This window comes from Pseudopipra pipra, chromosome 30, assembly GCF_036250125.1.
Source record: "Pseudopipra pipra isolate bDixPip1 chromosome 30, bDixPip1.hap1, whole genome shotgun sequence".
Classification (NCBI taxonomy): Eukaryota; Metazoa; Chordata; class Aves; order Passeriformes; family Pipridae; genus Pseudopipra; species Pseudopipra pipra.
Window position 1 is genome coordinate 1864177 of NC_087578.1, and position 13084 is coordinate 1877260.

Sequence of the window (13084 nt, forward strand, 5' to 3'; positions counted from 1 at the left end):
CACAGGGACATCCCACGGGGGACCCCCCAGGGGACACCCCATCCCACGGGGGACCCCCCATCCCACGGGGGACACCCCAGGGGACACCCCATCCCACGGGGGACACCCCACCCCCCCAGGGACATCCCACGGGGGACCCCCCAGGGGACACCCCATCCCACGGGGGACACCCTGCCCCCCCCAGGGACATCCCACGGGGGATCCCCCAGGGGACACCAACCCCCCTCACGGGCCCCCCAGTGAGGGCATCCCAAGGGGACACCCCACGGCCCACGGAGGGCACCCGTGACCGGACCCCACGGGGGACCCCTGCGGGACACCCTCAACCCCCGGGACCCCCTTTAGGAACACGCGAAGCCGCCGCTGTGTCCTCCCTCCTTTATTAGCGCGGGGGGGGACGGGGACGCAGCCCTGGGAGGGCAGCGCGGGGGTGGCACGGCGGTGGCAGCGCGGTGACATCCCGGTGGCACGGCGGTGGCGTCCCGATGGCGGCCCGGGGGTGGCATCCCGGCGACACCCCGGGGGTGGCATCAAGGCAGCGGCCTGGCGGTGGCATCGCGGGGGGGCCGGGCGGTGACAGCCCGGGGGGGTCCGGGCGGTGACATCCCGGGGACATCCCGGGGGCAGCCCGGCGGTGGCAGCAGCGGCTCTAAGAAGCGTCCCCTCGGGGGGGACCCGGGGAACACAACCCCCCAAACGCCGGGGGGCCCTCGGGGGGGGCAAAGGCACGAGGTTCGTAACAGTCTGGGGGGGGCGCGGGGGGGGGCCCGGCCCGGCCCGTCTTTGGTCGGTGGCGAGGCGGGGGCTTGGCGGGGGTGGGGGGCGGCGGCAGCCCGAGGGTCCCCCCCACGGGGGGCTGGTTGGGGCCGGGGGTCCCTCTCTAGGGGCCACTCCGCTCATCCTGCAGCTCGTACCTGTGCGGGGGGAGAGGTGAGGGGGTGTGGGGGGGACACAGGGACACGGTCCTCCCCACCCCAGAGACCCCCCCGAGCCCTCCCCCCGTTCTGGCACAGCCCCTCAACCCCACTCACCAGTGGGATCCCCCCTCGGACAGGTCCACCTGCGCCAGGTCCAGATGGAGCTGGGGGAGAGCAAAGGCTCAGGGGGCTCCATGGACCCCCCCAGACCCGCCTCAAATCCCCCCCTGGATCCCCCCGGACCCCCCCGGACCCCCCCTACCTTCCCCAGCGCCTCCTTCTCCCGGGTCATGAAGGACAGGGTGGATTTGACATGAGCTTCCAGCCTCCGCCGTGACACTTCCTCCAGGGACAGGTCCCACTCGAACCTGGGGACACTGGGCTGTACTGGGCCGTACTGGGCTGTACTGGGCCGTACTGGGTGGCACAGGGCCCCCTCCACTCCCCTCACCTCTCGTTGAAGTCGGGGTTCAGGGTCCTCCTCTGCACGCTGGTTTTCCTCTTGGTGCCGCGGCTGCGGTCGGGGAGCAGCACCAGGGACACGTAGGGGTCCGGCAGCTCCTTCGCCGCCGCCCGCAGCTCCCTGGGGGGGGTCAGGCCTCAGAGGGGGGTCCCAGCCCGGGGGTCCCAGCCCCGAGCCCCCCTCCCCAGCCTCACCTGCAGGCGTGGACGATGGCCACCAGCTTCCTCTCGTCCCGGTGGTACCAGAGCGTGAGCTGGACCCGGGGCCCCTCCGCCGGCTCCGGGGGGCTGCGGGGGCAGAGGGTCAGCACCCCCAAAGACCCCCCTCCCTGGAATGTGGGGCTGGGGGCTGAATGCTCGGGGGGGTCTCGTGCCCCCCCCGTTCCCACCTGTCCTTGGGGGGCAGGCGCTGGCGCAGCCCCCCCGTCCCACACTCCTCCTCCTCCTCCTCCCCGCGCTCCTCCGCGGGCTGGGGGTCCGTGTCCCCCCCCTCCAGGGCCCCCCCGGCCGCCGCCTCCACCTGCTGTGACACCAGGACCTGGGGGGCGAGAGGGGCGGTCAGGGGGGGTCTCACCTCACCCCCCCCCCACCCGGGACCCCACTCACCCCCAGCTGTGCCCGCAGCAGGATCTGGGTGCCGGGGCCCCCCCCCGGCCAGCGGGAACCATCCGTCCAGAGCCAGCCCCTCCGAGGCCAGGAGCTGGGGCAGGGGCAGGCTGAGGGTGCCCAGGGGCTGCCCCCCCTCCTCCTTCACCTGCGGGCACAGGTAGCTCAGGACCCCCCCGCGGGACCCCCGGGGGCCGCAGGGACGGGACCCCCACCCCGGGGGGGCAGAGACCTGCAGCTGCAGCGACTCCTCCTGCGGCCGCCTGATGAGGAAGGAGAAGCCTTCGTCCCACGTGGGCTCTGCGGATGGGGCGCAGGTCTGGGGGGACGAGAAGGGGTGAGAGACCCCCCGGTCCCCCCCCTAAACACCCCCCAGCCCCCCCCACTGTGTCCTACCTTGGTCTTGAAGGAGACGTTGCCCACGGCCAGGCTGGCGAAGGCAGAGGGGGCTTTGGAGCCCTTCCGGAGCTGGGGGGGCAGGACGGGGGTGATGGGGGCACTGTGGACATTTGGGGGCATCCTGGGGGGCCCAGGCCGAGGGGAGGGCACCCACTCACCGGCAGGTCAGCGGCTCGGTCCACGAAGACAGAGAGGAGAGCGGCCGAGAGCTCCTCGCCCCGGGCGGGCTGCAGGAGGCTGTTGGTGTGCAGGACCTGGGGGGCACGGGGGGGTGGGCTGGGGGTCCCTCCGTGGCGTGGGGACCCCCAGGAGACCGGGAATGGGGGTGGATGGGGAGGAGGATGGGGATGGGGGAGCAGAGGGGGGGATGTCAGTGGGGACGGGGACACATGGGGTTGGGGGTCGGGGTCCATGGGGACAAAGGTTGGGGTCCGTGGGGACAAAGGTCGGGGTCCATGGGGACAAAGGTTGGGGTCCGTGGGGACAAAGGTTGGGGTCCACAGTGTCCCCCCCACACCCTCAAGAGCTGGGGGGGCCGTTACCTGCTCCAGGAGGGCGGTGCTGGGCCGGGGGTCCAGGTTCTCCAGCTTCACGTGCAGCCGCCCCGACTTCACCTCCTCCAGGGGCAGCCACTGGGGGGACAGGGAGAGCCCCCCCTCAGTGAACCCCCTCTGGTGACCCCCCAACCCCAGCACAGCCCCCCAGGCCCCTCTCCCACCTCATCCACGATGCGGCTGCTCAGGACCCGCCTCAGGGGCACTTTACACCTGGGGGGGGACAAACAGTGAGGTTTTGGGGGTCCCCCACAGCCCCCTGACCCCCCCAAGCACCCCCCACACCCCCCCCGCACCCACCGGCCCAGGAAATCGTCCTTGTCCACGTCCTTGTCGAAGAGGTCGAACTCCACGTCCTGCCCTGGGACGTTGTCCACGATCACCTGGGCAGGGACAGGGGTCACCTGGGGGGTCCCACCCGAGCCCCCCGGGCCTCAGTCCTACCCCAGGACCCTCCCCTGCCCACGGGGGTGACGATGGGAACCCCGGTACCCTCATAGACCTCGTTCCAACGGGGGTTCAGCTCCTCCTTGATCACTCGGCTCCGGAAGACCCTCCCGGCCACCCGGACCTTGGCGTAGGGGTCGGAGCGGCCCCGGACCACCCCCTTGAAGAAGTTGTCTTTGGCGATCAGGTTCTCGGCTTCCAGGAGGTGGATCCGCAGCACGTGCTGGACACGGGACCACCGGCCACTGGCAGGGGCTGCCAGCCCCTCTGGCCCCCCCGGACCCCCCAGTCCCGACCCTGCTTCCCACCCGGGACCCCTCCACGCTGCCCCCCAGGACCCCTCAACCCATCTCCCAGGACCACCCCCGGGCCCTGAGCCACATCCTGACCCCCAGGACCCCCATCCTTCCCCCCAGGACCCCCATCCTGCCCCCCAGGACCCCCATCCTGCCCTCCAGAACCCCCATCCTTCCCCCCAGGACCCCCATCCTTCCCCCCAGGACCCCCATCCTGCCCCCCAGGACCCCCCAGCCCCTGTTGTCCATCCTGCCCCCCCTGGTGAATCCCCCCAGACCCCCCATCCCCTCCCCACCTCGGTGCCAAACCGGGGGTCCGGGCTGGCCTGGCTGGGCCGGGGGGGGCTCTCGGTGCTGGCCGGGGGCTGTGGCTGCCCCGGGGGGGCGGGGGGGGACACTCCACCCTCGGGGGCGTCGAGGAAAAGCACCTGCGGGTCTGGGGGTCAGCGGGGGGGTGGGCAGGGGCAGGGCCCCTCCCTCGGCCCCCCCGGCCCCCCTCACCCGCAGGACCAGCTTCAGGAACAGGCGGCTCCCGGGCCCCGAGCGCTGCAGCGGGAACGGCTCGTCCAGGGTCAGCTCCGGGGCCTGGAGCAGGCGGGACAGGGGCACGGACAGGGACCCCAGCGGGGTCTGCCGGGGGTCGTCCTTCACCTGCAGGCACGGGGGGGTCACTGGGGGGCGCAGGGAACGGGGGGAAATGGGAGGAAGTGGGAGGGAAGAGGTGGGGGGAAAGGGGGAGAAAAAAGGAGTGGGAAAGGGGGGAAGAAAGGGGGGAAAAGAGGAGGGAAGGAGGGGGAAAAGGTGGGGGAAATAGGATGGGGAAAGGGGGGAAAAGGGAGGAGAAGGGGAAGGGGAGGTGGAGGATTTGGGGAGGAAAAAGGAACAGGGACTTGGGAGGATATGAAGGGACAAGAGGCTGGAGAACTGGGGAGCTCTCGGGGGATGTGGGGGGATGCAGGGCCAGGGGGATCTCGGGGGATGTGGGGGGACGCAGGGCCAGGGGGATCTTGGGGGTTGGGGGGACACGGGGCTGGGGGATCTCGGGGGTTGGGGGGACACGGGGCTGGGGGTCTCACCTGGATATCCACGTCCTGGTTCCTGGGGTCGTGCAGGAAGAAGCGGAAAGCATCTTCCCAGACGGGGGCTGCGGTGTTACAGACCACCTGGGGGGCACAGGTCAGATCCCACCGCCCCCCAAACCCCTCCAGCCCCCCCGGGGGTGGGACCCCCCTCCCACCTTGCTCTCCCGTGTGACGTCCTGCACCGAGATCTGCACCACGGGGTTGGGCTCCTTCCCAGGCTTCTTCATCTGTGCACAAACAGGGGATTGGGGGGGGCCCCACACCTCTGACCCCCCCAGGACAGGGGTCTGGCAGCCCTGGCCCCCCCCAGACCCCCACCCACAGGCAGCTCCTCGGCCCGGTCCAGGTACACGACCAGGATGGCGGCGGACGGGGGGTCGGGTTTGGCCACGATCGTCCTGTTCCTCTCCAGAACCTGGGGGGATGTGCCAAGGGGGGGGTCAAACGGGGCAGGATCACCCCATTTCCCCTCCCCCAGGACAGCTGAGCCCCAGCAAACTCGTCCGTGGGCTGAGCCCCCTCACCTGGTCCAGCTGGGAGGCGTCGGACAGGAGGGAGAGCCACTCCAGGCGCAGGCGGAGCCGGCCCTGACCCCCCTCCTGCAGCGGGAACCACTGCGGGGAGGGGGGGTCAGGACGGCCCCCCAGCACCCCCGGCCCCCCAGCACCCCCCTCCTCCATCACCCCCCACCCAGCACCCACCTGCTCCATCACCCCCCACCCAGCACCCACCTGCTCCATCACCCCCCACCCAGCACCCCCTCCTCCATCACCCCCCCAGCACCCACCTCCCGCTGCCCAGGCCCCCATCCCACATCGCTCCTTCCCAGCTCCTCTCCATCTCCCCAGTCCCACCCTGACCCTCCAGGACCCCTCCCCTCCAGACCCCGAGCCTCATCCTGCCATCCAGGACCCCCCATCCTGACCCCCCAGCACCCACCTCCTCCATCACCCGGGCTCTCAGCACCTCCCCGAGATCCAGCTTCATCCTGGGGGGCAGGAGACCCCGTGAGCTGGGGGGTTTGGGGGCAGCAGCCCCCCCCATCACCAGGCTGGGGGTCCGGCCCCCCCTCACCTGCCCAGGAGATCGTCCTGGTCGGGGTCCTTGTCGAACAGCTCCACCTCCACCTCCTGCCCCGGCACCTCGTGCACGATGAACTGGGGGACAGGCTCAGCTGGGGGGACACACGGGGGTGCCCCCGCCCGGCAGGGCCAGGCTGGGACATCCCGGGGGTCCTCCTGCCCAGCCCGGTGGGATTGGGGTGCTCCTGTCCCCACAGCCCAGCCGGGGACACCCAGAGGGGTCCCTGTGCCCCCCACAACCGGGTCAGGGGGGACACGGGGGGCTCTGTGGCCCGGCTGCTCTGGGGGGGCCATGAGGAGGGTCCGGGGGTCCCCGGGGGGGTCTCACCTCGTAGACCTCGTCCCAGGTGGGGTTGAGGTTGTCGTCGATGACGCGGCTGGTGCAGACCTGGGTGCCCACGCGCAGGACGGCGTAGGGGTCCGACTTGCCCTCCACCAGCCCCCCCATGAACCGGTCCTTGCAGCGCAGGTCCCGCGCGCCCTGGAGGTGCACCCGCACCACCCCCTGCACGGGGGGGTCAGCCGGGGGGGGCGGGACCCCCGGGTGTCCCCCCGACCCCCCGGGCAGCCCTTACCCGGGGCAGGGGGCAGCGGAGCTGGGCGGCCTCGTGCAGGTCGGGCACCAGCGGCACCAGGAGGCGGTTGGGCAGCACCAGGTAGGAGGAGATGGTGTCCATGATCATCGTGTCCGACATGGAGCTGGAGGGGGTACGGTCACGGGGGGTCGGGGGGGCTGGGCCTGGGGGGCCGGGAAGCCCCCGCAGCAGGGCCGGGGCTCACCTGAGCCCTGGGATGTCCAGCAGGTTGGTCATCCCTGTCCAGTTGATGTCCAAGGTCTGGGGGTGGGTTGGGGTCAGGTGAGGGATCTGTGGACCCCCACCCTGTCCTGCAGGTCCTTTGGGGGGGACACGGCCACACTCACCGGGCGCCGGATGAAGAACATGGTGAGGGCCCCCACGATGGGCACGTCCCCCAGGAGGGGCTCCAGGATGATCCGCAGCATCCCGTGGAGCTGGGGGGGGGCAGCGCTGAGAGGTGACACCCCCGGGGCCCTGACCCCCTCCCACCAGACCCCCAGGGCCCCCCTCACCTGCATCCCCTTCACCCCTGCCTTGCAGAAGAACTTCTTCACCTCCACGTCGATCTGGACGTCACCCACGTAACTGTGGGGACAGGACATGGGGGCCTCACCACGACACCCCCTGGGCCCCCCAGCAAGGGGGCTGAGACCTGGTGCTTTCACCACACGGGTGGCTCCGACCACTCACCTGATGTTGAGGTCCAGCAGGATCTGCTTCTTGTGGGTGCCGGGGTGAGCCCGGACCCCCAGGACACGGAGGGGCTGGGGAGGGGCAGAGGTGAGCGGGAGAGCCTGGGGGGAACCGGGGGGAGCACCCCAACCCCAAACCCAACCCCAAACCCAACCCCAAACCCAAACCTACCTTCTCCCCCATGTCCACCTTGGTGAAGGTGAAGGTCTGCAGGTGGGTGTTGGAGGCGCGGATGGCGGGGGCCACGTTCTCCACCAGCAGCTTCTCCATGTACTGCCCAAAAAAGGGCCAGGCCTGGGCCAGGACCTGCCAGAGCCAGAGGGACGGACACGGGATGGAGGGATGGACACTGGGAATGGGGGGATGGACACCAGGAATGGGGGGATGGACACTGGGAATGGGGGATGGACACCAGGAATGGGGGGACAGAGGCAGAGATGGGTGGAAGGGTGAAGGGATGGAGGGATGGATGGAGGAAGGAGGGATGCAGGAGGGAGGGAAGGATTAAGGGAAGGATTAAGGGAAGGAGGGAGGGAGGGAGGGACAGAGGGATGCAGGCAGGGATGCAGGAGTGGGGATTAGAGGGGTGCCGGGAGGGATGCAGGAGGGCTGTACAGACGGCAGGGTGCGGGGCCGGACGGACAGACGGACGCCTCACCTTGTTCAGCCATTCCGCCCGCTCCACATCCGGGAAGCTGACCTGAGGACACGGGCGGGGGGGCGTGAGCCCGGGGGGGCCGTGAGCCCGGGGGGCCGGGGGGGGCACGGCCCCTCCCAGCCCCGTGCCTCGGTTTCCCCGACCTGCCGGAGGGACCCCGCCCAGCCCGGACCCCGCCCAGCCCCGTCCCCCCCCAGCTCGGCCCAACCTCTGCCCGTTCCGGGGGGTCACGAAAGGATGGGGGGGGTCTCGGTGGAAGAGGGTCTCGAGAAAGGGGGTCCCCACCCCTCCGGCACCGCGGGGAGGGTTCTGCGCCCCCCCCTCCACCCGCCCCATCCGCGGGCGGGCAGGAAACGGCCCCCCCGGGCCCGGTGAGTCACGGCCCGGCCGCGGCGATGCCGGAAGGCCCCGGGCGGTACCGGGGGGGGTTCACCCCGCTGCGGGAATGGAGCGAGGGGACCCCGCGCGGGGGGTGCTCACGGGGGCTCTCAGGGGGGCGGGCAGGGACCGGCCCCGGGGGTCCCGCACCGCCGGCAGCTCGAAGCGGGGCTCGGTGCGGCCGCCGGGGGTCCCGCCAGAGCGGGGGCTGCAGAGAGTGCCCGGGATGCGCTGCCTTGGGCGGGGGTCCCGCCCGGCGCGGAGCCCAAGGGGGGTCCCGGCAGCGGGGCCCGGGGGGGACGAGGTGTTCGGCCCTGGGGGTCCCGCCCGGGGGAAGCCCAAGCTGGGGAAGCTGCGCAGCAGAAGGCGGGACCGGGCGGCGGGGGCCGGGGGGGATGCGGTGCCCGGGCCCGGGGGGGATGCGGTGCCCGGGCCCGGGGGGGATGCGGTGCCCGGGCCCGGGGGGGATGCGGTGCCCGGGCCCGGGGGGGATGCGGTGCCCGGGCCCGGGGGGGATGCGGTGCCCAGCCCCGGGTCCCGCCCGGCGGGGAACTCCAGCGGGGTCCGCAGCGCAGCAGAGGGGGGGAGTGTCCGCGGCAGTGGGACCCGGGGAGATGCGGGAGGATGATGAGGGGGGATCCTGGGGGACCCCGGGGGTCTCAAGCGGGGTCTGCAGCACGATACAGGTGGGGCGCTCGCCAGCGGGGCCAGGGGAGGACGCGGTGCCCGGTCCGGGGGTCCCGCCAGGGGGATGCGGTTCCGGCCCCGGGGCAGGACGCGGTGCGGGGTCCGGGGGTCGCACCCGGCCCTGCAGAGGGGGGGTTTCCCCGAGCCCTTCCCGCCGCCGCCCCCGCGGGCGATAACGGCGCGGCGGGGCCCCGAGCACCCGCTTACCCAGGCCGGCAGCTCCCCGCGGGCCGCGCCCAGCCCGGCGGCGGCGGCGCGCACCGCCGCCTCCTCGTCGCGCTGCAGGCGCTCGGCCGCGCGCATCCCGCGCTCCCGGGCGCGCCGCCGCCGCCGCCAGCCCGCGTAGAGCGCGAGCGCGAGCACGAGCGCGCCCGCGCCGAGCCCCAGCAGCCCCGCGGCGTAGGCGGGCAGCGCCCACAGCAGCCGCCGGCCCAGCGCGCCCAGCGCCGCCAGCCCCGCGCCGCTCCCGCTCCGCCGCTCCATCCCCGCTCCGCTCCCGGTCCCGGTCCCGCTCTGCCCCCGGCAGCGCCGGGCCACGCCCACGGCACGCGCGCCTCACCCATTGGCTGACCCGGGACAGGACCCGGCCACGCCCCCCGTCCCCCCGCACCATCCATTGGCCGCCCGCCAACCCCCAGCACCGCCCACTCCGCAGTGGGCGTGACCTCGGGGAGTCACGTGTGACCCCCGCCACGCCCGTATTTATTAGTGGGCGTGGCTCAGGCGAGGGGCGTGACCGAGGTCACGTGTCCGCGTCTCCCCGGTACTGAGGGTCCCCCGGCCCTTCCCGGGGGTACCAACCCCCCCCCGGGGGCCCCGGGACAGCGACCGGGACCGTGTGGTTTGGGGTTTTTTAATAGCTGAAAATGTTACAGGGCCAGCGCAGCCCCGGTGCCGCCCCTGCCACGGGACTCAGTCCTGGCACCGCCGAGGGGGCCGTGTCCATTCCCGAGGCTCCAGGGGGAGCAGCCACAACCCCCCGCGCCCCCAAGGAGGTTTCCCCACATGATGGGTGCCAGACCAAGGTGGGGGTCCCGCACCCACAGCCCCCGTGGGAGCCCCCAGCGTCCACAGGCTGCGCAGGGTCCGTGTGTCCGTCCGTCCTCCCGCTGCCCCCCGGGCTCAGTTCCGCGGGGCGGGGGGTCAGTGGGGCATGGCCGTTATCCTCATGCTCTGCGAGGCGATGGGGTAGGTCACCATGGGGGTGGTGGCGTGGCTCATGGTGATGCCCCCGAGGGGCTGCGCCATGGACACGGCCACGGGCGCCACCGACACGGCCACGGGCGCCATGGACACGGGGGGGGCCATGCCCTGGGCGATGGTCTGCGCCAGGGCCGCCGACAGCGGCGCGATCTCGGGGTTCATGGGGGGCGCGGCGTTGGCGGGGGGGGCGGCCTGGGCGCCGGCGGGGGCCACCAAATCCTGCTGGGTGACGGGCCGGGGCTGCAGGGCCTGGCTGCTGAGCGTGGTGTGCGTCTGCGCGATGCTGTGGTTATAGTTGGTGACGGTGCCCACGGTGGGCGCCAGAGTCTGCTCGGTGGCCGTGGCCGTGGAGCTCAGCGTCATCACCTTGGCCTGGTTGCGGAACTGCGCGTTCTGCTCCAGCAGCACCTCGTTGGTGGCCAGCAGGTTGTTCACCTGCTTCTTGAGGTCCTCCACGCGCTTACGCAGCAGGACGTTCTCCTCCTCCAGCAGCCGGTACTCCACGGCCCGGGGGCTGCCGAAGCTGTACTCGTAGGTCTCGTACAGCCCCTCCACCCGCCGCCGCTTCAGCACCGGCTCGTGCTCGTCGTAGCGGTCGGGGTCGTAGAGGAGCCCGTCGAAGGGCTCGAAGCGGCGCCCGGCGGGGCCCAGCCCCTGCTCCCGCCCCCGCGCCTCGTACTCGTAGTCCCGCTGCAGGTGCTGGAACTTGCACTTGGCCCCGCGCTGGCAGTCGCCCTTCAGGAAGTCCCTGCAGATGGGCACCTCCTCCTTGCTGTTGGGCAGGTCGGCGGGCGACAGCCCCAGCCCCGCCGCCACCTTCTGGCGCAGGCGCGGGGGCAGCTCCCCCGTCTTCTTGTAGCAGTCCTCGTCCTCCTTGGTGCCGTGGATGAAGCGGCAGTTGAGGCGCACGCACTCCTTGTTCTGGAAGTCGTGGCAGAAGATGAACTCGTTCTTCCTCACGCCCAGGTTGGTGACCTCGCTGATGTCGGGGTGGCGGAAGCGGCAGCGCTTCCCGCGCTTGCAGACGTTCCGCAGGAAGTCCCGGCAGATGTCGTCGGCGTTGGCACCCACCTCGTCCCCGCCGCCGCCGCCGCCGCTCCCGTTGGTGTAGCCGTCCCGGTCCGGCATCTTCGGGGCAGCTCCGGGTGCTGCGGGGGAGGGACGGGGTGAGGGAGGCACCGGGAGCCGGCGGAGGGGAACACCCGCCACGGAGCACCGGGAACAGAGAGAGAGAGGGACGGGGTGAGGGAGGCACCGGGAGCGGCTCCGGGACCGGGGGGAATCACCCGCCCCAGGGCACTGGCGCCGCCGCGGAGACGGCGCAGAGGCAGCAGGGCCCGGGAGCTCCCCCACAGCCGCCGGTGCCCTCCGGTGCCCCCGGGATGTCTCGGGTGTCCCCTCAGCCCCCGCCCGCTCCCAGCGCCACCGCCGCCCCGGAGGGAACCCCGGGCCGCCCCTCACTGCCGCTCCCCGCGGCTGCCGGTGCCACCGGCGTCTCCCGAGTGCCGCCAAGCCCCGGGGTGCGGGGCCCTCACCCGTGACAGCCCCGCGGGGCGCTCCGGGAGGGACTCGCACGGACACCCGCGCGGCCCGGCGGGGGCGGAGGGACCGGCCCGGCGGAGCGCGCCCTCCCCCCGGGCCCACACTCACCGCTCGCAGCGTCCCCGCGGTGCCTCCGGCGCCAGGAACGCGCGGCCGGTGCCGGCGGCGGGCGGGACCCGCTCGGCGCCGCTTCCGGGGCGGCCCGGAAGGACCCGCGCGGCGGCGCGCCGGAACTACGTCACCGTGACGTCACTCGCGACAGCCGCCACCGCGCGGGGAGACCCCGGCGTCACCTCCCCAATCCCCGGTCCCGGTGTCATCTGGCCCCGTCACACCCCCCTGAATCCCGGCCCCGGTGTCGCCTCCCGGTCCTGTCACACCATCCCAAACCCCGGTCCCGATGTCACCTCCCGGCCCCGGTGCCACATCCAGGTCTCGGTGTCACCTGCCCTGCTCCGGCCGCCCCCGGTCCCAGCTCACGGCGCCGGCTGCCAGTCCCGTTACCGGAGGATTCCCCCGTTCCCGGAGGAGCCCCCGGCCCCACCTGCCCTGTTATCGGAGGAGCCCCGGTGCCGGTCACCGGCCCCGTTAAAAGAGGAACCTCGCGCTGCTCCCATCTCTCGTTGCCAGAGAAGCCCCTTCCCGCCGTCCCGGTGCCCCCGTTACCGGGGGCTCCCCGGTCCCAGCCTCCCGGAGCCGCCACACATTGTTCTAATAACCAGCTTTTATTCATAGCACAGCGGCCGTTACAGAGCAGAGAGAACGGGCCCGGCCCAGCGGGACCCCCGCGGCCCCGGGAGGTCACCGGCGTGTCACCAGGGTGTCACCGAGACGGCCCCGGGCCGCGGCCCCAGCGGGGTCGGTCACTTGGACCTCTGCCTCATCTTCCTCCTCTTGCGCTTCAGCCTGGGGACAGAAGGGACAGGGTGGTGGCGTCACCCCCGGGACCCCCCAGACCACCCTCTGGAGCCCCCCCGAGCCCCGGGGGTCCCCCCAGGGGTCCCCCCAGGGGTCCCCACGTACCTGCGCATTCGCTTCTTGCGCCACTGCGGGAGAGAAGGAGGGGCCGTTAGAGCCGGTACGGGGGGGCTGGACCCCGGTGCCCCAGAGTCCTACACTGTCCCAGTACCCCCAGTGCCACGCTGGTTTGGCTCTCCCAGTGTCCCCAGTCCCACACCGTCCCAGTGAGGCCCGAGCGGGTCTGAGTCGCAGCCCGGGACCCCCAGACCTCAGAGCCCCCTCCCCAACCTGGGGCACGCGCCCCCCCCTCCATAAGGACCCCGCCTGCACCAAAGGTTCTCCCACCCCGCTCCCAGCAAAGACCCCCCCGATGGACCCCAACTTCCACAGGGAGCTCCCCAGTCCCAGCACAGGGACCCTCCCCCGCCCTCAGAGACACCCCTCCAGGACCCCCCACCCCCTGGAACAACCCCTGGGACACCCCCAGGGACCCCAATTTCCACAGGGACCTCCTCTCGCGCCTCCACCGACACCCAAGCC

At 72.7% G+C, this 13084-nt stretch overlaps 2 protein-coding genes across 2 annotated transcripts; both read right to left on the reverse strand.

The window, feature by feature from the left end:
- Positions 1 to 364: 364 nt before the first annotated feature.
- Positions 365 to 9337, reverse strand: ESYT1 (extended synaptotagmin 1). Its single transcript, XM_064638864.1, is given in 32 exon segments — positions 365 to 914; positions 1032 to 1081; positions 1180 to 1285; positions 1369 to 1500; positions 1575 to 1667; positions 1769 to 1917; positions 1986 to 2018; positions 2020 to 2133; positions 2218 to 2304; positions 2382 to 2453; positions 2543 to 2638; positions 2927 to 3016; positions 3103 to 3151; positions 3239 to 3320; positions 3431 to 3608; positions 3978 to 4109; positions 4183 to 4332; positions 4758 to 4844; positions 4919 to 4990; positions 5086 to 5178; positions 5288 to 5377; positions 5703 to 5751; positions 5838 to 5920; positions 6174 to 6350; positions 6421 to 6544; positions 6626 to 6681; positions 6768 to 6857; positions 6936 to 7008; positions 7114 to 7187; positions 7288 to 7422; positions 7775 to 7816; positions 9047 to 9337. Coding segments are annotated over 32 exon segments (3168 nt in total). The 5' UTR covers positions 9323 to 9337; the 3' UTR covers positions 365 to 880.
- Positions 9338 to 9681: 344 nt separating this feature from the next.
- On the reverse strand, positions 9682 to 11799 carry ZC3H10 (zinc finger CCCH-type containing 10). The gene is made up of 2 exons (XM_064638876.1): positions 11693 to 11799; positions 9682 to 11190 (listed from the first exon to the last, which is right to left on the reverse strand). Exon 2 carries the CDS (start codon positions 11168 to 11170, stop codon positions 9983 to 9985), a length of 1188 nt encoding a protein of 395 aa, XP_064494946.1. The 5' UTR covers positions 11171 to 11190; positions 11693 to 11799; the 3' UTR covers positions 9682 to 9982.
- Between the last annotated feature and the right edge of the window lie 1285 nt (positions 11800 to 13084).

What these genes read in the sequence shown, in the direction of transcription:
- ZC3H10 (XM_064638876.1), bottom strand. Translation starts at nt 11,170, where the DNA reads ATGCCGGACCGGGACGGCTACACCAACGGGAGCGGCGGCGGCGGCGGC.